The following is a 27698-nucleotide window of genomic DNA, read 5'->3' as shown; positions in this document are numbered from 1 at the left end:
ATTTTAAATCCAGATAATAAACAAAAAATACAAATAGAAATTATGTCCTTATAGGCATTCGCAAGATGGAAATAACACCTGAAAAGAGTGATTTAAAACTAAAAATACAAGAAAAAAAGTTACCTATAAGCACTTGTTTTCAACTAGGGGCAATTTTACTTCCCCCACCCTACCCAGGGCCTTTGGCAATGTCTGGAGACATTTTTCATTGTCACAATTTGAGCAGGGGATGTTACTGATATATAGTGAGTAGAGGTGATACACATTACTAAACATCTTATAATGCACAAGACAGACTCACTCCCACAACAAAAAAATTATCCGGCCTGAAATGTCAACAGTGCCTAGGATGAGAAGCCCTGGCTATGAAGATTTAAAGTTTGAATATATTGTCTTTTTATAGTCATTACCTTAAAAACTAACAAAATGAATGATTCTACTGGCAAAACTGATGTTTAGAACTCTGAGCAATTTTTTTAAATAAAAATACATGACAATTTTGATATTTTTTTCTATACAAGGAAAAGCATAATAAGTATTAAGCTACAGAAAATACACAAGAAAAACTGATGTTAATTATACAAAAGTGCAAGCAGAAAAAAGATTTTGTATATGTATTATTGGGTGGAAATGCAGACTGGTGCAGCCACTGTGGAAAACAGTATGGAATTTCCTCAGAAAACTAAAAATGCTGAAAATGGAACTGACTTTTGCTGGGACTATACCCTAAGAATCCTGAAATACCAATTCAAAAGAACCTATGCACCCCAATGATCTGAGTTCCAGTTTCCTTCCCATCACTGGTGGTTCCCTGTACATTTTCCTTTATTTCACTTTTCATGGCCTTCACTTTTCCCTCTATTTTGCAACCAAATTCAACCAATTCTGTGAGCATCCTGATTACCAGTGTTTTAAACTCTGCATCTGATAGGTTGGCTATGTCTTCATCGGAGGTACACTTGATCTTCTAAGTGTATTATAAATGTTAATTAAAATATATTTTCTTTGAGCAAATTAATATTAATTGTAACAGAATAAACACAAAACCTAATTCATAAAATTAGGATTCTGCACTTGCAAGTCTTGCTTAAATTCATATTTTAACAAGAACATTATGATCAACAAAGACATCTAATTGAATATTACTTGAAAAATGTTTCACTTTGTATTTCAAAAAAATTCATCTAATCACACAGCTAATCACTTGCACTAGGCCTATGAATAATTTACTTTTGTCAAATATTTTTTAATATATTTTATTCATTATGCTATTACAGTTGTCCCATTTTTTTTCTCCCCTTTATTCCCCTCTGCTCTATAGCCCCTCTCACCATTCCCCCACCTTAGTTCATGTCCATGGGTCATACATGTAAGTTCTTTGGCTTCTCCATTTCCCATACTATTCTTAACCTCCCCCTGTCTATTTTGCACCTACCATTTATGCTTTTTATTCCCTGTCCCTTTTCCCCCATTCTCCCCCTTCTCCCTCCCCACTGATAACCCTCCTTGTGATCTCCATTTCTGTGACTCTGTTCCTGTTCTAGTTGTTTGCTTAGTTTGTTTTTGTTTTTTAGGGTCAGTTGTTGATAGTTGTGAGTTTGTTGTCATTTTACTGTTCATAGTTTTTGATCTTCTATTTCTTAGATAAGTCCCTTTAGCATTTCATACAATAAGGGCTTGGTGATGATGAACTCCTTTATCTGGGAAGCACTTTATCTGACCTTATCTGGGAAGCACTTTATCTACCCTTTCATTCTAAATGGTAGCTTTGCTGGATGGAGTAATCTTGGATGTAGGTCCTTGCCTTTCATGACTTCAAATATTTCTTTCCAGCCCCTTCTTGCCTGCAAGGTTTCTTTTGAGAAATCATCTGAGAGTCTTATGGGAACTCCTTTGTAGGTAACTGTCTCCTTTTCTCTTGCAGCTTTTAAGATTCTCTCCTCATCTTCAATCTTGGGTAATGGAATTATGATGTTCCTTGGTGTCTGCTTCCTTGGGTCCAACTTTTTTGGGACTCTCTGGGCTTCCTGGACTTCCTGGAAGTCTATTTCCTTTGCCAGATTAGGAAAGTTCTCCTTCATTATGTTTTCAAAGAAGTTTTTAATTCCTTGCTCTTCCTTCTTCTCCTTCTGGCACCCCTAGATTCGTATGTTGGAACATTTAAAGATGTCCTGGAGGTTCCTAAGCCTCTCCTCATTTTTTAAAATTCTTATTTCTTCATTCAGTTCTGGTTGAATGTTATTTCTTCATTCTGCTTCAAACCACTGATATGAGTTCCAGTTTCCTTACCATCACTGGTGGTTCCCTGTACATTTTCCTTTATTTCACTTTTCATAGCCTTCACTTTTTCCTCTATTTTGCAACCAAATTCAACTAATTCTGTGAGCATCCTGATTACCAGTGTTTTGAACTGTGCATCTGATAGGCTGGCTATCTCTTCATCATTTAGTTGTATTTTTGCTGGAGCTTTGATCTGCTCTTTCATTTGGGCCATATTTTTTTTTGTCTCTGTCCGCCTCTTACATAGTAACGGGTGGAGCTTCAAGTATTCACCAGGGCGGGGCAACCCACGTCACTGCGTTATAGTGCTGTATGTGGGGGAGGGGTCAGAGAGGGAACAATGCTGCTTGCTCAGCTCTCTACCAACTTTCAGTCACTTCCCCCACTATCCACAAGTAAATTGGGCCCTTCCAGTGCTGATTCTCAGGTAGGTGGTGTTATGTACGTTCTAGGACACTGTAGGGTCTCTCCAACAGACTCTCCTGTGAGGCTGGAAGTTTCTCCCGCAAGCCCCATAGGTTTTTACCGCCAGAGGTTTAGAGGCTTTATTCCCCATGCTGGAACCCTGGGTTGTGTGGTCTGTCTCACTCGCAGTTGTTTCTCCCAGTTTATCCACACACAAATGTGGGACCGCACAGTCCACCAGCCAATGCCTTGCCCACCCCCATCCTCCAGCCACGACCTTGCCCTGAGTCCTCTCCGCTGGGCTTGCCCATCTTCACCCCTCCTACTGGTCTGGATGAATGTTTCTGCATTAACACCTTGATTGTTGAGCTTCCATACAGTTTGATTTTCTAGCAGTTCTGGTTGGTGTTTTCGTTTTTAAATTTGCTGTTGTCCTTCTTTTGGTTGTGCAAGGAGGCAAAGTGTATCTACCTACACCTCCATCTTGGCTGGAAGTGCTACTTTTGTCAAATATTTGAAGGACAAGGTATTAAATGTTCTAATAAGATTTTCCAAAATAAGCTTTGCAGCTATGACCATATTCTGTCCTTTAAAAAAAACTATTCTAATATTGCTGAGGCAGAGACTAATACAGTTTTGTAAAGAAAGAAATGAGTGTGGCTACTGTAAAAGATTAAAAGATGAACAGTAAAAATTGTTTTTATATCAAACAAACACACTAGGCAGCTTCCTACATTAGAAAAGATAATAAAATTATTCATTACCTTTACATTTGGCTTCTTTGTTGAAACACCTCTGTACCAACCTAAAAGAAAGCATACAAAGAATATTAAAATCATATTGTTGTCATTTTCTGTAACACATAAAATGAGTATTGTTAGGACAAAATTCATGCAAAACTTTCTAATAAAGGCACATTAACAGTGCCTTCATTAGTTGTAGTCTACTCCAAAAGGAACAGTCTTACAATAAATACAACATTCCCAATTTTCATCACAAAGCCCTAGGTCCATCTATGCTGCCACAAAAGGTAGTATCTCCTTCTTTTTATGGCTGAGTAGTATTCCATTGTGTAAATGTAGCAGAGCTTTTTTATTTACTGGTCTACTGCTGGGCACTTGTGCTGCTTCCAAATCTTGGCCATTATAAATAACTGCAATGAACACAGGGGTGCTTATATTCTTTCAAATCAGTGTTTAGGATTTCTTTGGATATATTCCCAGATGTGGAATCACTGGGTCATAAGGTAGTTCCATTTTTAACTTTTTGAGGTAATTCCACATTGCTTTCCATAGTGGCTGCACCAATCTGCATTCCCACCAACAACAAAGGAGGGTTCCCTTTTCTCTACATTCTCGCCAGTGCTTATTTGTTGATTTATTGATGAAAGCCATTCTGAACGGTGTGAGATGATTCTCACTGTGATTTTAATTTGCATTTCTCTGATGATTAGTGATGTTGACCATCTCTTTATAGGTCTATTAACCATCTGTATGTCCTCTTTGAATAAGTGTCTATTCAGGTCCTCTGCCCGTTTTTAAATTGGATTGTTTGTGTTTTTTGGTGTTGAAAGGAGACTTGATTTTGGGTGGTGAACACACGATATACAGATGATGTATTACAGAACTGTACATTTGAAACTTATATAATTCTACTTACCAATGTCACCCCAATAAATTCCATAAAAATTTTATACAAAGACCTTGTTAAAAAAAGAAAGAAAAAGAAGCACAAAGCCCTTTTGACTGAACAGGATACAAAAAATCAGAAAAGACCTCAGAGGACATGTAATCTAATTCCATGAAAATTCCTAGATGAAATTGTTGGGGATAGGAAAATGCCAAAACCACACAGCTTTTTGGTGGTAGATAGGCAGTATAGCCCAGACTTCCGTTTCTTCGTTTCATTCAATCTCCCATGTACTAAACTACATTACTCTCATTTCTTGGCTCTCCAGCTGCTATTAAATGAATGTGATTCATTGATTCCCTCTTAGCATTCATACATAGTAACAATAATGAAAGTTTCAATTACACAAAAAAACAAGTTTAAGAGAAAGGAAATTTCATTGTCAACTTTTCTCAATTCCAATCTATATTTTCATAGTTTTACCATAATTTCTCTACTTAGGTTTAAGAGAAAACAGTTCCAATGAGTAGGAAGTGAACACAAGAGTTTTATTTAAAGGAGGAAAATGAAGAGGAGGAGAGCTATTGATAAAAAGCTAATATTACTTGAGAGCTTATTACTCTTAATTCCATGTATTGGAATTAGAAGGTTGTTCCATGTGTTAACCTTTAAATCTCACAACAAAACTATGAGGAAAAGAACAAAACTTTTCTCCCTTGAAACCATAAACAATTAGATACCGTATTTTGCCATGTATGATGCATACCCACATTTTTGTGGGCATTATACATGGGACTATTATACCCATGGTACGTATTCATTTTACCCATATATAATGTGAATCCTTATTTTTCCCTCAAAAATCGGGGCAAAAAAGTGTGCATTATACATAGCAAAATACAGTAATATCATTGCTTCTCTTTAGCAGAACGGCTGAAATTATAAATTTGAGTAACTCGATTTACACCTTATACTGATTTACACCTTTACAAATATACCTTCATTCATTAAAAAGAAAAAAGTGATAACTTTCCCAACATGACACTTCACAGTATCTTAAAAAACAGATTAGAGAATGATAGCAACAAATATATGGCAAAGTAAGGCTCTCCAAAATGCTTCTCCTCAATAAAAGCAATGAAAACACTGGCAAAAACTGTCAAAGTCAACTTTTTTAGAACTCTGGAAGTAAGCCAAAGAGTATTTACAACTCTGGAAATAATCCAAAGAGCATTTATGCAAGAAATCTTAATAATGGTAAGAACAATGACCTTTTTAACTTGCCCTAACCCATCTCTCTCTCCACAGCCCTATGCTGAACTTGAAAACCAAAAGCCCTGCAGCATTCATGGTGAAAATCAGAACTCTAGCATTCCCCAAAGAAGACAGAACAGGGAAAATCAGAGAAGACCTAAGTAATAGAAGAGGTTTACCATGTTCACAAATTGCAAAACTCAGTATTGTTAAAATGTTAATTATCCCCAAATTGATCCTAATCAAAATCCCAGCAAAAATTTTAGCATTAACAAGTTCTTTCTAAAATTTACTTGCAAGGGCAAGTGACTACCAGAATAGTGAAAACAATTTTGAAAAGGAAGGAAATATTTGAATGACACACTATCTAATTGATTTCAAGATTTAATATAAACCTACCATAATCTAGATAGTATGGTAGTGGCTAAAAGATAGACACACAGATCAATGAAATAGGTAGGAAAATCCAGAAATAAACCCACACATAAATTAACGATTAATTTTTGACAAAGGGTGATAGTCTTTTCAAAAAATAGTGCTGAAACAATTGTTTTTTATTTTATCCTATTATTTTTTAATATTTTATTGTCTATACTGTTACAGTTGTCCCAAATTTTCCCCCTTTGCCCCCCTCCACCCAGTTCTCCCACCCTCTCTCAGGCAGTCCCAGGGCTGGAACAACTGGATATACATATCTACAAAACAGAAAAGAACCTGAAACCATACCTTGCCTTATAAACAAACTACCTCAAAATGTATCATAGACAAATATAAATCTAAAAGTTTAAAACTTGTGCAAGAACACTATTTTATCCAGTAGAAATCAAAAGTTAAATCTATATCCAATGTTTATAACAACTTTATTTATAATCTTCAAAAAGAAAGCAATTCAAATGTCCATCAACTGCTGCATGGACAAATAAAATATGGTTTAAACCTATATGGTGAAATACCACTCAGAAAGAACAAACTACAAATACATACAACATGAATAGATTTCAAACGTATTATGCTAAGTGAAAGAAGACAGACACATAAGACTATATATACCATATTTAACTCCATTTACATGATATTCTGAAGAAACAAAAAACTAGGGAGATAGAAAATAGATCAGTGGTTACCAGGGCAAAGGGAAGGAAGTTAGGAGGAAGGCTGACTATATACAAGGAGCATGATGTTACTTTGCAGGTGATAAAAATGTCCTGTATCTTGACTGTGGTACTGGTTACAATATTACGCATTTGTCAAAATTCAAAAAATTCATTGAACTATATCCCAAAAAGGGTGACTCAATAACCTGGCTAAGATACACACATACACAATAGGATACCATTTTACTTCTACCACAATGGTTATAATTTTTTACTTCTACCACATTAAATATAATTTTTATTTTTAAATTCTAACGGCACCGAGTGTTGGCAAGAGAATGTAGAGCAATCAAGATACTGCTAGTGAGGGTGTCGATAAGTGGTTCCCACTTTCAAAAACAATGCTGTACTGCCTGCATATTGTATGGCACTGAATTTCTACTTCCATATATTTTCCCCTGTACAGTAGCACTGAATTGACAATATTACTGTACTCTAGAGGTGTATTTGAAAATCTATGGGGTGGTGTGAGTTGCCAGAGAGGACGTTAAAAATATTTATATTTTCATAAGGCAAAGATGCTTAAAAGAAAACATAGGTGTAAATCCTCATGGGCTTGGGTTAATAATTTCACATGCAAGCAACAATAGGAAAAATTAAATGCTTTTGTGCTTCAAAGGACACCAATGAAGTGAAAATACAACCCAAAGAATGGAAGAAAATATATGCAAATCATACACCCAGAATATATAAAGAACTCAGACAACTAAATGAAAAGATAATCTAATTTTTAATGGGCAAAGAATTTTTTAAATTTTTTTTTAATTTTAATACTCACCTGAAGATAGGTTTCTTGATTTTAGAGAGGGGGGGAGGGACGGAGGGAAAAACATCAACCACTTGCCTCCTGTACACACCCCAACCAGGGATCGAAACTGTAATCTAGCTATGTGCCCTAACCCAGGAAGGAACCTGCAACCTTTTGGTGTACAGAACGACATTGCAACCAACTGAACCATCTGGCCAAGGCTAATAGGCAAAGAATTTAAATAGGCATTTCTCCAAAAGAAGATAAATAAATAACCAATAAGGACATGAGAAGTTGTTCAACTATTTGTCATTAGAGAAATGCAGTGATACCATTTCTCCCCAAATGAAATGGCTAATAAAAAGACAGACAGTAACAAGTATTGACAAAGATGTGGAGCTACATTACTGACTTTGAAAAATAGTTTGCAAGTTCCTCAAAATTTTAAAAATAGAACCACCTATGACCCCTCCTAAGGATACAAACAAAAAAATTAAAAACAGGGCCCAGGCCGGGTAGCTCAGTTGGTTGGAGGATCCTCTCGGACACCAAAAAGCTGCAGGTTCAATTCCCTGACAGGGCACATACCTGGGTTGTGGGTTCAATCCCCAGTCAGGGCATGAGTGGGAAGCAACAGGTTGATGTTTTCTCTCTAAAGTTAGAAAATTCAACAATGTATATCCAAGAAGTCTATATTAAAAATATCATACACCTATATGCTAAAATGATACTTTATAAAATGTGATTAAAAATTAAGGTAATGAAACTAAACTTCTAGTTGAGATGTAATGTTAAATCCTGTATTATACTGAAATCACTAGAGATTTTAGAATTTAAGAGTTATGCAAATTATACTTTATTTAAGCAATTAGTCCACAAAGAAGATGAAAAATACAGAAAATAGACTTTTAAACAAAATATAACCACATTAGACAGAAGAGCAAGAAGCAAATTGTAGATTTTAAAAAGGCATCCAGAAATTCACTATGCTTTTAAAGATAATAAAACTCAGAGAAACATACTGTTTAAAGGTAATTAATGTACAAAAAAAATAGAAAAAACTGAGAATACCAGATAATTGTCACAGAAGCAAGAAAGCAGCACACTACTGTGCAGGTGTGCTTACTATCCGCTATTTAAGTACTTACTGTTTGAATGAAATGAGATAGGTATAAGGGTTTACATTTGCCAGCTTAACTCTGGATTATACCTTCCATGCTTTGGTCATACCAAATACACTTTATGTATTTTTTAAAAGTCACTTCAAACATGATTTTTTAAGGGAACTTGTTAAAAAATTTAATCCCATTAGGTTAGAAAAGGAAGCACTAAGAAGGAAAATACAAATTAAGAAAACAGGCTGTTTGGTAAAATATTCTGGATCTGTGTGTACATACTTACATTAAAGATGAACTCATCTTTAATATAAATACATATAAACATGTAAACAAAAAATAGTGGTCACCTGTGCCATCCTCTGTGCTAGGTGTTTTCATATCATAATATCAAACACTTCGGACTACCACTTTGTTAAATATGCATTATTATTTAGATTGTGAAACCTAAGTCACCCAACGTAAGTGAGGCTATACTATCAAAAAGAGACAACAGTAATACTACAATTGCTACTGACAGAGAGGCTGCAGAACAGTGTTAGCAGTGTTAACCCAAAAGAATGAAGCCTCTATATAGATCAGGCCATGTGACAATAAACAGTCAGCAGTCCTTCACAAAGATTCTGGGTGCAAACCAATCAAGCCAGATCAAAAGCACTAAATTTAGTCCAACATAAAGTACCTTCCAACAAGGGGTTTCAAACTTTTAATTTCAACGGTACAACATATTCTTCCCTGACAGAAGAAAAAATGCAAATTTATTTATCCCTACCCCCAACCCCAGGATAATGGCTGCACAGGAAGTAGAGACAGGCAGATGACAAGCACAATTTCTCTTCCATTCCGTATCATAATTAAAAATAGTTTAATTAAAAATCACTGTTCATGAAGGGCAACCTTGCATGTAGATCCACTTTAGAATCATTTAGTAAGCAATGATAAAATCAAAGCCGAAACCAAAATCTACAATCTTCTAAAACTACTAATTTTTTCCTTTGGTACATCAATAAAAATATGCACAGCCCAATTCTTTATGTTTTTTCACATCATAAAAGTAATTGGCAGGGGGAAAAGTGCTAATCACTTGCATATATAAAATTTATACAGACTTACAGATATTAACAGAAAATTCCGCTCAAAAACAACAGAATACACATTCTTTTTGAGTGCACACAGAACATTTTCCAAGACAGACCACATCAGACCTCAAAACAAGCCCCGATAAATTAAAGAATGAAATCATATCAATCATCTTCTCTGATCACAGTGGTATGAAATGAAATCAATTACTGAAGAAAAATGGAAAACCAAAAGCAGATGGAGACTACACAACTACTACATGGAGACAGCACATGCTACTGAACAATCAACAGGTTAATAAACAAATCAAAAAGGAAATTTAAAATACTGTGATCAAATGAAAAAAACCACAATGATCAATGGAACACAGCAAAAACAGTTCTATGAGGGAAATTCATAACAACACAGGCCTATCTCCAGACACAAGAAAAATCCCAAACCACCTAATCTTACATCTAAAGGAACTCGAAAAAACAAAGCACAAATTGAGTGTAAAGGAAGAAATAATGAAGATCAGAGTAGAAATAAATGAAATAGACACTTGAAAAAAAACAATAAAAAAGATCAATGGAACTAACAGATGGTTCTTTACAAAGATAAACAAAATTGATAAACCTTTAGCCCGATTCATCAGGGAAGAGAAAGGGTCCAAGTAAATAAAACCAGAAATGAAAAAGAAGTGATAACCAACACCAGAGAAATACAAAGAATTATGAGAGAATACAATGAACAATGATATGCCAACAAATTGAAAAACCTAGAATAAATTAATGTATTCCTACAACCATGTCATCTTCTAAGACTGAATCAGGAATTAACAAAAATCTGAACAGACTGATTACTAGTAACAAAGTTCATCAGTTATCAAAAAACTCCCTACAAAGAGAAGTCCAGGATCAGATGTCTTCACAGGTAAATTCTATCAAATATTCAAAAAAGAATTAATATCTACAGTTCTCAAACAGGAAATAAATGGTAATGGGAAAAATACAATAAAAAAATAATAAAATGCCCCGACTGATGTGTTTCAGTGGGTTGGGCATCATCCCTCAAACCAAAAGATCACCAGTTCGATTCCCTGTCAGGGCACATGCCTCAGTTGTGGGCCAGGTCCCTGGTTGGGGGCATGAGAGAGGCAACTGATCTATGTTTCTCTCACTCTCTTTCTCCCTCCCTCTCCCTCTCTCTAAAAATAAAGAAATAAAATCTTTAAAAAATAATAAAACAAAATGATTACTGATGTTACTATATATACATTTATATAAAATAAATGTATATTATGCTGCCCAAAATGATCACTGTTTGTATGCTTTATATGTCCTTACTTACCTTCACATTTTTCAAGAATCTGGACTGTTTCTCCTATTTCTAAGACCAACCCTTGAGGGACAGATCCTCGAAAACTGCATATCACTAGAAAAACAAACATAAACATATCAATTAGCATTTTAAAATACTGAGACAGGATCAGTGTCCCTGAAATTAAGCACTAAATTTTCTTAAATATATACACTCTCCCTTCTTCATTAATTCACCTCTCAAATATGTAAGCCCCTTTCAATGTAATCAATATTTTGAAAGGTAATATTAACTAGATCAGGACATTGAAGCACATTTCAGCAAAATCACTGTTCCTGAGTGGTGTGTGCATGTGTGTGAAAAGATTTCTGTAAAGAGAGTCTCTCTCTCATCCTCAGAGTGACTTGTTTATCTTTTTTGTGCAAGTATGTAGCAATTACTTAAGAAAATACTAATAGAAGCTTATCTACTATGAACAAATATTTTTATAAAGAATCACCAAATAAGTATGATTATGCTTTGAAAAACAAAATCCTCATAAAATGAAAACAAATTAAAAATAAAAGCAAATGTATAACATAAAATTTATAGATATCAATCAAAATCTTATGTCTTTTTTTTAGAAAACTGAAAAATTGATTCCAAAATTTATGACTACCAAGAATGAAGAATAGTCTTATAAATATTAAAGGACTTATATTACTGGATATTAAGATTCATAATTGAATATTGGTTCTTTGAAAACACTAACATTGATAATTACCTAAGCAAGACCAATCAGGAAAAAATATCAATATTAGCAACCAAAATTAAAAACATTAATGTTATTAATAATTAAATTACATATAAAGTGGTACTCCAAGAAACTTTACACCAACAGATTTGAAAATTCAGAAGAGATAGACAAATTTATAGAAAAATAAAACATATTAAAAACTGACAGAGAAGTTAAAAGCTTAAATAGTCCTATGTCTATTAGAGAAAAGTATCTGTAACTCCTGCAAATGAAATACGAGTTCCTGATTACAGTAAATTTGCCCAAACATTTGAGGAAAAAACACCAATCACAAAGAAAATCTTTCAGAGAATAGGGAAAAGGGGATTCATTTTGAATTAGCAATGATGGTGAAACCTGACAAGGATGTTGTAAGAAAGGAATGCTACAGGCCAATATCTCTCATGATTATAGATGCAAAAAATTTTTTTTAATTAAAAAATAAATCAAATCCAACCACATATGTTATGACTAACCTGGGTTTATTCCAGGAATGCAAGATTGATTTAATATTAGCAAATCAATAAAAGGGAAAAAATCATATGATCACCTCTATAAATGCAAAAGAGGAATTTAATAAAATTCAATGTACACTCATGACTAAAATTTTTAACAAACTAAGATTAGAAAGAAACTTCCTTAATGTGATAAAGGTTATGTTTCTATAGCAAACATCATACATTTTGGTTAAATACTAGACATTTTATCACTAAGGTTAGGAACAAGAACAGGATGTCCACTACCATTTCTATTCAACATTGCACTGGAGAGACAACAGTGCAAATACAGCAGAAAAAGAAATAAAAGGTACATATAATGATGAGAAACAAAGATTTAAAAGTGTCATTACCTCCAGGTCTGAATATATACATTAAAAATCCAAAAGAACCTAGACCTAAACTATTACAAAGAATAGGTAAGTAAAGGTCACTAGATACAAGATGAATGTTTCTCTCCCTCTCTTTCTCCCTCCCCTTCCCTCTCTCTAAAAACAAATAAAATCTTTAAAAAATAATAAAACAAAATGATTGCTGATAATATTACTATATATACATAGTAAGGTCACTAGATACAAGGTGAATTTTTTAAGTCTATGTAGGAACAATTAGAAAAGGAAATGTTTTAGAAACATAACATTTATAACAGTATTTTAAAATGCCAAGTAATTTCTTCAAACAACACTAATACAAAAAAAAGTATACATCCCTATGTTTATAGCAGCACTATTTACAATTACCAAGATTTGGAAACATCCTAAGTGCCCATCAGTATGTGAGTGGATAAAAAAAGCTGTGATACATTTACATAATGGAATAGTTCATAGCAGTAAAAAAGAAAAGCTCATACATTTTGAAACAGCATGGATGGACCTGGAGAGCATTATGTTAAGTGAATCAAGCCAGTCAGTGAAAGAAAACATACCATATGATCTCACTTATATGTGGAATACACACACAATAAACCAATGAACAAAATACCATAATAACAGAAGTTTAGATATGTAAAAGAGACAGCTGTTGGAAAGTGCGGGGTTAGGAGAACGGGATGAAAGATGGTGAAGGGTTTAACCACAAAACATTTATGTACAACCCAGGGACACAGACAACAATATGGGGATTGGCTTCGGGAAAGTAGAGGGCAGGGCTGGGCAAAACCGAGGAGAGGCTTAGGAATCTCTAGGACAACTTTAAGCTCCCTAATATAAGAATCATAGGGGTGCCAGAAGGAGCAAGAAATGGAAAACTTATTTGAACAAATAATGAAGTAAAACTTCACCAATCTGGTGAAGGAAATAGACTTCCAGGAAGTCTAGGAATCCCAGAGAGTCCCAAAGAAATTGGACCCAAGGAAGAACACATCAAGACACATCATAATTCCATTACCCAAGATTAAAGATAAAAAGAGGATATTAAAAGCAGCAAGAGGAAAGGAGACAGTTACCTACAAAGGAGTGCCCATAAGACTATCAGCAGATTTCTCAAAAGAAACTTTAAGGACAAGAAGGGGCAGGAAAGAAGTACTGTATTTTCGGACCATAAGACGCACCCAGGTTTTAGAGAAGGAAAATAGGAAAAAAATGTTTGAAGCAAAAAATGTGGTAAAATATTTAATAACATAAATAACATAATCTTTCACCAATGTAAATGGTAAGCTACATTCGGACTATAAGACACACCCCCATTTTCCTCCCAGATTTGGGAAGGAAATACGTTTGAAGTCATGAAAAGCAAGGACCTACATCCAAGATTACTCTACCAGCAAAGCTATCATTTAGAATGGAAAGGCAGATAAAGTGTTTCCCAGATAAGGTCAAGTTAAAGGAATTCATCATCACCAAGCCCTTATTATATGAAATATTAAAGGAACTTATCTAAGAAATAGAAGATCAAAAACTATGAACAGTAAAATGACAACTCACAACTCACAACTATCAACAACAGAACCTAAAAAACAAAAACTCAGCAAACAACTAGAACAGGAACAGAATCAGAGAAATGGAGATTACATGGAGGGTTTTCAGTGGGGAGGGAGAGGGTAAGAATGGGGGGAAAGGTACAGGAAAGAAGCAGCAAACTTGGTAGACATAAAATAAATGGAGAGAGGTTAAGAATGGTATAGGAAACAGAGAAGTCAAAGAATTTATATGTATGACCCACAGACATGAACTAAGGGTAGGGGGAATACTAGAGCGCTGGGGGTGCAGGGCGGAGGGGGGACAAAAGGGAAAATTTGGGAAAACTGTAATAGCATAATCAATAAAATATACTTAAAAAATAAAAATAAGTAAAACTGAAAGTCAGAATATATTACAAATTTCATATTCATTAGATGGGTTCAACAAGAGAATGAACAGAGCTAAAGAAAATAATGAGTAAATTCAAAGACAGGACAATAGAAATTACCCCAACAAAACTACAAAAACAAAAAAGAATGAAATAAAAGATACATCACAAAAGACATGTGGGCTAAAAAGGAAAAAAAAAAGAAAAAGGACATGTGGGCTAAAGAATTCTACAAGAATGTTCATAGGAGCCCTGGCTGATGTGGTTCAGTGGGTTGAGCGCCAGCCTGTGAATCAAAGGTTCAATTCCCACTCAGGGCACATGCCTGGGTTGTAGGCCAGGTCCCCCAGGGTTGGGGGCATGTAAAAAGGAGCTGTTCAATGTTTCTCTCTCTCTCTCTCTCTCTTCCTCTCTTCCCCTCTTTCTAAAAAATAAATAAAATCTTTTTAAAAAATGTTCGCAAGAGCTTTATTCACAATAGCCCAGAACTGGAAACAACCCAAGAGGAAAATACCTAAAATATGCAATATTTTTATAATGCAATGCCACTTAACAATCAAAAATAAAAATCAACTGATAGAGGAAACACACTGGATAAATATCACAATCATTACACTGAGCAAAAAAAGTTAAATACAAAAGTTACTACATAATTTCATTTACAAAAAAGATCTAGGAAAAGCTAGATTAATCTAAGGTGAATAAAGTCAAAATATCAGTTGTCTCTGGAGGAATGGGGATTGACAGGATAAGCACAAAAAGAATGTTCTGGAAAGACAGAAATAGTGTTGAGATGTGAATTACATAAGTGTATACTTCAGTACAACTAAGATTCTACAATTCAGTGTATGTGAACTGTACCTAAAAATGGGTCAAAGACTAAAAGTAAGAGCTAAACTATAATATTATTAAAATATAGGAGCATATGACCTTAAATAAGGCAACGCTTGGTTCTATATGACACCAAAATCATAAGCAACAAAAGAAAGAATAAATTGAACTCACATGAAATGTCTAGACTGGGGTGAGGGGAATGGAATTACCTAATGAGTTCAGAGTTTTGGGGGGATAATGAAAAGTTCTGGAAATAGATAATGGTGATGGTTACACAACATTGTGAAGGTACTCAAAAGTGATTAAAATGGTAAATTTTATGTTTTATGTATTTTACCACACTTTTAGTAAAAGCTACTATGGTAAAACAAAAACTGAGATATGGGGCATGAAATTTTAAGGTCAATTGAAAACACAGCTTAAATAAATTAATGATTCTCAAACTTCAGCAACAGCTTAAAAAGCCTATAAATAAAGAGAACAGCCTGATTTTCAAATGGGCAAAAGATTTGAATATTCACTCCAAAGGAAGTAAACAGATGGCACATAAAAGGATGCTCAATATCACTAGTCACTAAGTAAATGCAAATTAAAGACATAATGAGATAGCACTCCACACCTACAGATGGCTAGAATTAACAAGACTGACCATACCAAATGGTCACAGATGTGGAAAAACTAGAATTCTCATATACCGTTGGTGGGAATGGAAAATGGCACTATCAGTTTGGAAGAAAGTCTGGCTGTTTCTTAAAACAGTTAAGCTCATATTCACCACACAATCCTACCTTTCAGCAACAATAAGGAGTAAACTACTGTTACATACAACAACAGAGATATATCTCAAAATAATTAGGCTAAGTGAAAAGTAGTAGGCAAACGACTACATACAGTCTGATTGGTTTATATAAAATTTTAGATGGACTACTACTCAGACATAAAAAAGAAGGAAATCTTACCCTTTGCAACAGCATGGGTGGAACTGGACAGCACTATGCTAAGTAAATAAGCCAGTCAGAGAAAGACAAGTACCAATGATTTCATTCATATGTGAAATCTAATGTACAAAGTAAACTTACCAAAAAAAACCCAGAAACAGACTCTTAGAGAACAGATTGAGAGCTGTTAGAGAGGAGGGGAGGTGTGTGGCTAGATGCAAAAGGTGAAGGGATTAACAAAAATAACCCCCAAAACTCATAAATACAGACAACAGCATAGTGATTACCAGAGGGGAACGGGGTTAGGGGAGGTAGAAGGAAGTATAGGGGGATAAATGATGGAAGGAGACTTGACTTGGGGTGGGAGACCTGACACACAACACAATATGTGGATGATGTATTATAGAAATGTACACCTGAAACCTATATTATTTTATTAACAATGTCACCCAAATAAATTCAATAAAAAATTTAAAATTTTTTAAAAACAAGATAGTATACTAAAAAATGTTTTAGAAAACGCAAACTAATCTACAGTAACAGAAATCAGATCAGTGGTTGTTTAAAGGTGGGGGAAGAGGCAGAGAGAAAAGAAAAGATGAGAAAGTAGGGTTAAAAGGGGGTATAAAGAATCTTTTGGGCCCTTGCCAGGTGCCTCAGTTGGTTGGAGCATGGTCCCATACACCAAAATGTTGCAGGCTCAACGCCCCTGTCAGGGTGTATGTTCAGGAGGCAACGGATTGATGTTTCTTTCTCACATAAATGTCTCTCCCTCTTTCCCTTCCTCTCTCTCTAAAATTGGTAAACATACCCTCAGGTGAGGATTTTTTTTTTTTAAGAACCCTTTGGGAGGGGGATGTGATTACAGTGATGGAGTCAAGGTAAATACCAATGTCAAATTTTATCAAATTGTATGCTTTAAATAGGTTTAGTTTATTGTACAGCAATTATAACTCAATAAAGTGGTTGTTTTTAAAAAACAGTTAAGGTGAACTGAAATGGCTCACTCTAGATCCAACAAGTTTATTTGCCAGTGTTATAGAAAAGAAACAGGTAACAGATTATTCAATTAGCGAGCCACAGGACTAGTAAGAAGTAAAACCAGGATTCAAATCCAGGATTGTGTAGTAATCAAGACATTTCTCATTATATTTGTTTTAAAGGCAGGGAAGCATATGAATGCATAGAGACCCATTTAACAAATATTATTACGCTCACATGCCAGGCATTATTTTAGAATCTGGGGATATAGCAGTGGACAAACGATACAAAATCCCTTGCACTTGTGGAGTTTAATCATTCCAGGAATAGACAGGTCCTAAACAAACAAAAACATATGGCATGTCAGATGGTCAAGTAAATGCTAAAAAGAAAAAGAAAATGAAGTGATAAGGAATGGAAAGTTCAATTTTAAAGTGTAGAGATGTTGGAAGGAAGATACTGGAGAACAATGGAAAAGGTAGTCACTAATGTTAAAAGGACAAGTGAGAATGGAGAAGCAATGAAATGACTTGGCTGGTCTAAAAATAAAATAAAGTAACAGTCAAGGAGGGAAAGACACATTGTTAGACTGATTTCAACCTAAATAAAATTTTTTTTTAATTTAGTGCGGTTACTGGTATTATCTGTTCTGCATAAAGGACAGTTGCACCATTCCCATAGGTCGATGAGAATATAAGACAGCAAACTACAACAGATGAATATGTATTAGAGAAAATTACTGGACTAGAGGATATCTAAAAATCTACTATACCCAAATCTAAATAAAAAACAAAAAAAACTCAAGTGAAATATGACTCCTCAAAAAGTCAGTACAGCCTGGCTGGTGTAGCTTAGTGGACTGAATGATGGACATGCCTGGCTTGCAGGCCAGGTCCCCAGTAGGGGAGCGCAAGAGGCAATCACACATTGATGTTTCTCTCCCTTTCTTTCTCCCTCCCTTGCCCTCTCTAAAAATAAATAAATAAAATCTCTAAAACAATGAGTTGGTACACAATCTCGACAGGATGTTTATTTAGCTGGAAAACTGTCATTATGCAGTAGCGTAATTACAGAGAATTGTTTCTGCCTAGAAGTACAACAAATATGATTTTTTAAAAAACCTAGCAACCATACACTGAGATCCGAAATATGATAATTTACAACTACTGATGCTAAGTCACAAACCTAGAAAAATTAACACAAACCAGGCTCACCAGGCACAGTAGATAAACTAAAAAGCGAGTAATAAAAATAAAGTGGTACTTTATTTAAGGCAAAAAACAAAAAACAAAAAACCTACCATTTTCTACTGTGATTTGGAAACAGTCCCTCACTGTAATTGACTGAATAAAAAGCAAAATATTGAGATTCAAAGGGTGAATCTAATCTTCACCTATGATAGAAAACAGGTTAAAACCCCTAAATCACTTCACTTTAACACCTAATTTTATGCCTAAAGCAGAGAAAATTTGCCCAATGATTTGATAAAAAGTTGTGGCCACTCTGGGAAACATGCACATAAGTTCACTAACATCCATGAAAAACAGCCACTGGTTTTTTTAAATATTTCAAACATTTGGCACTTTTTAAAAAAGATTTTATTTATTTATTCTTAGAGACAGGGAAGGGAAGGAGAAAGACAGGGAGAGAAACATCAATGTGTGGTTGCCTCTCATGTGCCCCCCACTGGGGACCTGGCCTGCAACCCAGACATGTGACCTGACCGGGAATAGTACCGGCAACCCCTTGGTTCACAGTCCGTGTTCAATCCACTGAGCTACACCAGCCAGGGCTAGCACTTTTGATTTAAACTCCTGCGTCAAGCATTCCAAAACTAGGGCTTTATGATTGTTTACGGGGAAAACCTCTTCAGACGCTACACCTTACTGGTAATTAGTATAAAGCCTCCCAATACCTGAGAACAAATTCCTTGTTGAATTACTGGGCATGGTTAGGTTACAGAAGTTAAAAATCGCCACTTTCTCTGCTCTCATATATAGTTAGGCCATAAAATTTTTGAATTTAAATTTCAAAGAAAGCCAGTCAAATATAAGCATCTAATTTCCCTCCCACCTAAAGTCTAACTAATACCATGGTTTAAATTTTTTTTTTATTTTAATCCTGCAACCCACAGGTTGAAGAAAATGAGAAAGGAAACAGAACTTAAATCATTTTAAAAGCTGAAAAACAGATGGACAAGTCTAAGAAACCCAAAGTCATACCAACAATACAGCAATTTTTAACCTTTTTCATCTCATGGCACACATAAACTAATTGCTAAAATTCTGCAGGACACCAAAAAATAGGTTTTTTGCTGATCTGACAAAAAAATAGATAAAATTTTGATTCATTCAAGCCAGACAGTTATTGTTGTGTTGGCTGTGGTGTTTTTTTGTTTGTTTGTTTGGGGGAGGGGGTTTGACGATCTATGGGAAAAGAGGCCAGTGCCCCTGACTAAATAGCCAAGTATTGCATGTTTTAAAAATTGTTACGGCAAACTGGTTGAGAATTGCTGCACTAGTAGAAAGAATAAACCCAATTTGCATCTCAAAATCAAGAATTGGCAGTAATGGGTAACTCTGAAAGTGGCAGGAAGGAGTGAGGCAGGAATTCAGTGGAGATGCTAAAATAAGAAAGGACTCATTTCAAATTGGCTAGACAGCATTTAGATCATTAAAATCACCTCCTCCAATTTACATTTCAGTGTTTTTCCTTTCCTCCATTCAGAAAAATGACTGGAAGTTTATTCTCTGGAAGTATAAACAGATTTTTACTCTGGATGGGGAGACACAAGGCACATCTCAGGACAGGGGTAAGTATAAAAAGAGGAGGATTATATATACACAGAAAAAAAAAAACTCCAGCTCTCTACCAACTCTGGGCTCTCAGAATTCTGGTATGCATAACTTTTTACCCTTCTGGCATTCTCAAGCTATTCATTTAGAGTTAATGAAAAGAGCCCCCAAGGACCCAACATATTGAACAAAAATAAATTCATACTAAAGAACATATTGTGAAATTTGTGAACATATTGTAAAACCTCACAACCCTGAAAGCAGAATTATGGTTCTATTAATAAGCTCCCAAACAGAAAAATAGATTGCACCCAAAAGATCAGATATTACAGACTTTTTAACACTAACACTGCAAGCCAGAACACAATGGAACAATGCCTTAAAAATGCTAAAGAAAGATGACATCTAAAGAATTAGGATAAAATTAAGACACTTTCAGACATGCGAATACATAGTAGGAAAAAGCAAACTAAAACCAGTTTGGAAGCATTTTGTATTACCCTCTCAAACTGAACTGTGCATGTGCTATATAAATCAGCAATCCCTCTCCCTAGTCACATTTCCTAAGAAAAATAACACATGTATGCCAGGAGGCAACACAAGAAGATTCAGTGTTCTTCACTGAAGATTCAATAGCAACAGTGTTCTTTAACAAAAGAAAGGAAAAAAATGAATATAAAGTGTCAGAAAAATGGATTAAAAATATATTAGAGCTACACACAATTCTGTTGAACCTTAGATTTACATTAATTTTTTATTTTTAAAATTATAACAAATTTTTTTTCAGTGTATCGTTCTATGAATTTTGGCACATGTATAGATTGGTGTTACCATCACCACAAACAACATTTAAAAACAGTTCCATTGACCACCCCCCCAGAAAGACTCCTTCATGCTCTGTCTTGAGAGTCACACTGTACTCCATCTCCACCTGTGACACTCGCTGATTGGTTTTTCCATCACTATAGTTTTGTCTTTTGGGGAATGTCATAAAAATGAAATCATATGTTTCTAACCTTGATGACTGACCTCATTCATACAACATAACGCTTTTGAAAATTATTCAAGTTGCTGCATGTGTCAACAGTTCATTCTTTTTAATTGTTGGGTAGTACTTGACTCTACGGCCATACCACACTTGGTTTATTCACCCAAGTCCCGAAGTGACCACTGGGTGGTGTAGATGTGGGACTCAGCTCACTGCATGTTGGCATGTCTTCTCTTGTAAAGGCTGTGTTCAAATATTTTGCCCATCCTTTTATTATGTTATCACTGAGTTTTAAGATTATAAGTCATTTGCCATACAAATGCTTTACAAATATTTTCTCCAGGAATGTAGCTGCCTTTTAGTTTTACTTACTGTTTTTTTAAAAGTCAAAGTTTTTAATTTTGATTAAATACATTTCATCAATTTTTTTCCTATTACAGTTTTGTACCTTTTGTGTCATATTTACGAAATCTTGGTATAACCCAGTGTCAAAAAGATATTCTTTATTCTCTTCTAGAAATTTAATAGTTTTAGCTCTTAAGTCTCTGACACATTTCAAGTTAATTTTGCCTTAAGAAAAAGGCTGTTGTTTTATCCAGCAAGTGAATTTTATGTTTATAATACTTAACTTTTCACTTACAGAATTTCTATTCAGTTGTATTTGATTTACCTTACTCTGCTGAAATATCTTTTTACTCATTTAAACACACTTTGTTCTACTTCAGTGAAATAGCAAATTTTAATTGCTAGTTCCAACATGACTCATCAAAGGCCACATTTTATTAATTTCTTCTCTTGTTGCTTTATATGTCCAGGAATCATGGGATTGTACCCTTGCCACCAGAAACTTTAACTTGTGAAGATTAGAGCTTCTGTTATTTCAGTGTTGTTTCTTTTGTTTAAGCAAACACTCTATGGATGACTTAAACTGTAAGCTCGTTTCTTGGGGGGCAGCTCCAGTCTCAGTCCAGATCTTTGCTGGGTGAGCTGCAATAAGCTTGTTCTATACATGGCATTTCAGACATCAGTGGGAATTGTGGACAGAAAAAGTTTCAGGATCCTCTCTCTTGATCTTTGTCCTTTCATGATTTCTACACTCTGTTGAGTGGCCACGATCATCATCAGTTTCCCCAGTCAGTAAGACTGTGATTTCTTCCCACTGTCACCCCCACACCTTGCTAAAAGCCATGAGAATGAAAACATAATTTGTACAGTTCTCTCCTCAGAGTGTATATGCCACACCAGAGTCTGCAGGCTTCTGTTCACTCTCCAGTCACTTTAGGTAACTGATTTTCTCATTATGTTGAAATATTATAGGTTTTTTTTTTAAGGTAATCATCTGGAAGGGTGTTACTCTGTCATTACTGCAAACAGAAGCTCTGGACTGCCAATACTCTTTTTTTCAAAGTGGATTCATGGATGTTTGTTTTACTACCATGCCTCATTATCTATGTATACTACATATATTGTTTAAATATGTAGTATACATATTTAAAATAGTCAAAATGTTTATACATAGTTAAAATGTTTATATTTTAGGAATTAGAACTTAAAAAAAAAAGTTACTGTGGGAAATGTTTTGAAATACATTGCAGTAGCCCTGGCCAGTATGGCTTAGTTGGTTGGAGCACTGTCCCATAAATTGAAAGGTCGAAGGTTCAATTCCTGGTCAGGGCACATGCCTAGGTTGTAAGTTCAGGCCCTGGTCACAGCGCATGCAGGAGGTAACCAACCAATGTTTCTCTCCCTCTCTCTCCCCCTCCCTTTCCCTCTCTCTAAAATCAATAAACATGTCCTTGGATGAGGATAAAAAGTTAAAAAATAAGAAATAAAAATAAATAAAATACACTGTAGTAGTATGAGATCAGAAGAACAGAATGAAACTAAAAAACAGGCAAAGCTGGTTGTTTTCTCATTGGGAAATTCATAAAATATTTCATCATCTACCATGAGAGAAATATAAAGTAAAAAGTCCTTAAAATTTTATATACAAATTAGCATATCAAAATTACCTTTGCAATCAGCCCTCCATATCTGCAGGTTTTCAATGTGCAGATTCAACTAACCATTAATCAAAAATATTCTAAGGTGGCCCAGTTCCTGCCTGCTGTCCCGGCGAGGCCGTGGTTCCAGCTGCAGGGCCACCTGGGAGTATAGGTTATCCATGGGCAGCAGCGAGGGCCACAGTGACACATTATGGCAAGGAGCAGCACAACAAGCTGAAGGCTCTGGAGTCCATCTACCCCCACTCCTTTACAGTATTATCAGAAAATCCTCCCAGCTTCACTATTACTATGACACCTTAGTCTAGAGAAAATGATGAAACTGTCCTGACTACCCTGAAGTTTATATATAGTGAAAAATACCCAGATGAAGCCCCCCCTTTATGAAATATCCTCCCAGGAAAATCTAGAAGATAATGATGCCTCGGGCCTTTTAAAATTATTGGCATTATAGGCAGAAGAAAACCCTGGTATGATGATGATCTTCACTTTAGTGACAGCTGTGCAAGGAAAATTAAATGAGATAGGAGATCAAATAGAAACTAGGAGAGAAAAAGAAAAGAAACCAAAAGCAGAATAAGCCATAAAGCAATTATTTCATGGCACTGCTGTTACAAGTGAGAATTTCTTAAGTTGGAAAGCTAAGCTTGCAGAACTCTTGGAAATTAAAAAGAAACAAATGAAAGAAAAACAAACAGGAAAATAAATTAAGTGGGAAACAAATATATGAAACAGATCACAATCTTGATAAATCTGATATCTAGTTCTTGGAGGATGCTGGAAACAATGTGGAGGTAGATGAGACCTTGTTCCAGGTAACGGATGACTTGCAGCTGAGGATGATGAGGATGATCCAGACTACAATAGGGCTGATCCAGAGAGTGACTTGCCCAACTAGTGAGCTATCCCTGTCGGCAGAGAGGCTTGACTGCCACAGCATCTGTGGCTATGCTAAGAGGGTGTTGATTTTCCTTTCATTTTTCTAAGAAAAAATAATTTTCAAGAGAATATTCTGATTGATTTAATCACTGAACTTAATCAATTGACCTTAAAATTTCAAACTAAACATTGTTAAGGAAAAAATCCGGGAAAGTGGAAAAAGTAAAATTTGAACACGCCATATGCTAAGCGAGTGCCACACTACACCCACATGAATAAGGTGATGTGCAGGCAGGCGAACCCTGCTGTAGCCTATATGCACACACAGGCTATATGAGCACCCTCAAATTTTGGTGTCTGAAGGGGCATGGGGAAAGAGGGTCTTAAAGCTAATGCGCTGTGAATACTGAGGGACAGCTCTAGTTAAGTTTTTGGAGAGTAAAAAGCTTTATGCAGATTTTCAAGAGCACAGGGGTCTGTGCCCCTAACTCACGTGTTGTTCAAGGTCAACTGTATATAACTCAACATATGGAATCAATAGAAATGCAACAACAAAAAAGATCTCATTTACAACAGCAACCAAAAGAATAAAATATCTAGAAACTTAGAAAATATGCAAGACCTGTGTAGGAGGAAAAAAACCTTAAACCACCACTGAAGGCCAAATGCATATGCAAAAGATGTGCATTAATATTTGCTTTTACCGTGTATACATACAGAAAGGTTGGGTGAGTCCATAAGGGACAACTGTGAAAGAGCAAAGGACTGAGTGGGCTAGGGAAACCTGACAGTAGCATGTAGCCATTTATATCTTGGCATTTTTAAGCCACATATTAGCTATTCAAATACAGAAATGGGCAAAAGTAGCTTTACAGTCGTGAGTACATGAAAGTTTATTCTTGTATTATCAGTTATTAATTATTGTATTGTTTTCCATATGAACTATAAACCTTCTTTTGCCCATCCCTGTATATGAATTAAAAGAAACAGTCAATAAAATTGTAATAAGTATGTATGATGCCAGATGGGAACTAGAACAAATCAGGGGGATCATTTTGTAAATTATATAATTGTCTGATCACTATGCTGTACACTGAAACCAATATAAAATAGTAATGAATGTCAACTCTAATTGAACAAAAACATTTTAAAAAGAAATCCAAAACAAGTAAGTTAGTACTGGGAGCTAAAACCAACAGAATGAAGTATAATAGAAATAAAAATGAAAATCCCTAATTTAGGTTCCAAAGGATCAACTAAACAAATACAAAAGGTCTTAAAAGTAGTTCATGTGAAAGCTTGGTTAGCTTTGGTGTTTTAATATAAATAAATAGCAGAAAATGGTTTATTTACACCCCCTCCCCAAAAATGTTAGTCATGTCAACTTCATTAACAAAAGCTCAGGACACAGAACATAGACATTAGAAGTTATATTCTACTCTAAAATGAATAATCAGGATACCTCTGGTATGCTGTGCTCAGCTGGGAGACATTTTTAAAAAGGCATGGTAAAACTTAACCAAAACTGGAAGAACAGATAAAAAACTATGCCAAAACTGACCTTAATAATCTGTGGGATAGAGAGAAGGATAATTTTTAGAAACCTGACTTCAAATAATTATTTTATTTATTTTTTTAAATTTAATTTTAGAGAGGGGAAGGGAGGGAGAAATAGAGGGAAAAAAACATCAGTGTGTAGTTGCCTCTCACTTGCCCCCTACAGGGGACAAGGCCCCACAACCCAGGCATGTGCCCTAGACTGGGAATCAAACCAGTTACCCTTTGGTTCGCAGGCCAGCACTCAATCCACTGAGCCACACCAGCCAGGGTGATACACAAAATTGTTAAGATGGCAATACCCTACAGTTTGGATGCAATACTATCCCTATCAAAATCCCATCTGGCCTTCTGGCAGAAATTGGTGAGCTGATCTTAAAATTCATAGAACCCAGAATAACCAAAATAATCTTGAAAGATAAGGAAATTGGAAAATACACTTCCCTACTTTATTTCTTTTAGATTTTATTTATTTTTTATTTTTAGAGAGAGGGGAGCGTGTGGTTGCCTCTCACATGCCCCCTACTGGGGACTTGGCCCACAAACCAGGCATATGGCCTGACCAGGAATCGAACTGACAACCCCTTGGTTCGCAGGCCAGCCCTCAGTCTACTGAGCCACACCAGCCAGGGCCACATTTCCCTATTTTAAAGCTTACTTCAAAGCTACAGTAATCAAGACAGTGTGATACAAAGTTACAGTAATCAAGACAGTGTGGCACTGGCATAACTCCCACTGAAACAGAATTGAGAGTCCAGAAACAAGCCCTTAGATTTATATTAAGTTTGTTTTTCACAAGGGGGCCCCAAAATGTAAATCAATAGGAAAGAATAGTCTTTTAAACAAATAGTACTGGAACATCTCAATATCCATATGCGAAAGAATGAAATTGTACTCCTACTTAACATTATACACAAAATTAACTCAAAATAAATTAAAGACCTGAATGCAACAGCCAAAACTATAAAATGCTTGAACAAAAGAGTAAATCCTAACGAGCTTACATCAGGCAGTGATTTCTCAGACATAACACCAAAAATACAAACAACAAAGAAAAAATAAGTAAATTAAGCTTCATCCAAATTTAAAGCTTTTATGCTGCAAATGATACCATCAAAAAAGTAACATACACCATGATCACGTGGCATTTATTCCATGGAAGCAAGTATGGTTCAACACCCACAAATCAATCAATGTGATATACCACATTAACAAAATGAAAAACATTTAAATTATATATATGATCATCTCGATATAGAAAAAGCGTTTGAGAAAAGCAACATCAATTGATGATAAAAACTCTCAATAGCTTAAAGGGAGTATAAAGAAAACATACATCAACATTATAAAAACCACATGTGACAAACTACAAATAACATCATATTCAGAGGTGAAAAGTTTAAAGTTTTTTCTCTAAGATCAACAAGAGAAGGCTGCCCACACATACTTTTATTCAACATATATTAGAATTCCTAGCCAGAGCAATTAGGCAAGAAAAAAAAAATAAAATGCATCCTAGTCAGAAAGGAAGAAGTAAAACTATCTCTTATTTGGAAATGTTATCTTATACATGAAAACCCTAAATATTCATCAAAAAATACTTTTAGAACTAATCAGCAAACCCAGTAAAGTCACAAGATACAAAATCAATGTACAAAAATCAGTTGCATTTCTATACACTAATAAAAAAACTATCAAAAAGAAATTAATAATCCCATTAAACACCTGAAACTAACAATGTTATACATCAATTATATCACTATATATTGGGTTGGCCAAAAAATTCATTTACTTTTCTCCATATGAATGCTCAGATGAAAGAAGATATGCAACATTTTTGACATATTATGCTTTATTATTTCAAGAAAAGTAACAACGTAACTGAAACACAATAAAAGATTTGTGCAGTGTATGGAGAAGGTACTTTGGAATGTGACTGATGGAATGTGTCAGAAGTGGTTTGTGAAGTTTCCTGGTACTATTGACATTTTGGCCAAATAATTGTTTCCTGTGGGGCTGTCTTGTATACTGCAAGATGTTTAGCAGCATCCCTGACACCTACCCACTAGAAGCTAATAGCAGGAGATAGCCGACATACTCAAAACATCCAAATCAACAAAGTTATTGGTGAAAATGAAAAATGTGCCTTTTATTTTACAGAAAAAACTAAACAGACTTTTTGGCCAACCCCAAAAAAGGAA

General features: G+C 35.1%; 1 protein-coding gene and 1 pseudogene across 1 annotated transcript in view; one reads left to right on the top strand and one right to left on the bottom strand.

Moving 5' to 3' along the window:
- Positions 1 to 27698, bottom strand: part of DOCK3 (dedicator of cytokinesis 3) — a 267364-nt gene that overhangs the window by 209744 nt on the left and 29922 nt on the right. Inside the window, exons 2-3 of the mRNA XM_053929392.2 lie at positions 10995 to 11078; positions 3450 to 3490 (exon numbers count right to left, since the gene is read on the bottom strand). Of these exons, the coding sequence (XP_053785367.1) occupies positions 3450 to 3490; positions 10995 to 11078 (125 nt within the window). The remainder of the gene's footprint in view (positions 1 to 3449; positions 3491 to 10994; positions 11079 to 27698) is intronic.
- On the top strand, positions 23498 to 23959 carry LOC112309501 (RWD domain-containing protein 1 pseudogene; annotated as a pseudogene).

Source organism: Desmodus rotundus, chromosome 8 (assembly GCF_022682495.2).
Source record: "Desmodus rotundus isolate HL8 chromosome 8, HLdesRot8A.1, whole genome shotgun sequence".
NCBI lineage: Eukaryota > Metazoa > Chordata > Mammalia > Chiroptera > Phyllostomidae > Desmodus > Desmodus rotundus.
This window is presented reverse-complemented; position numbering and strand designations above follow the sequence as displayed.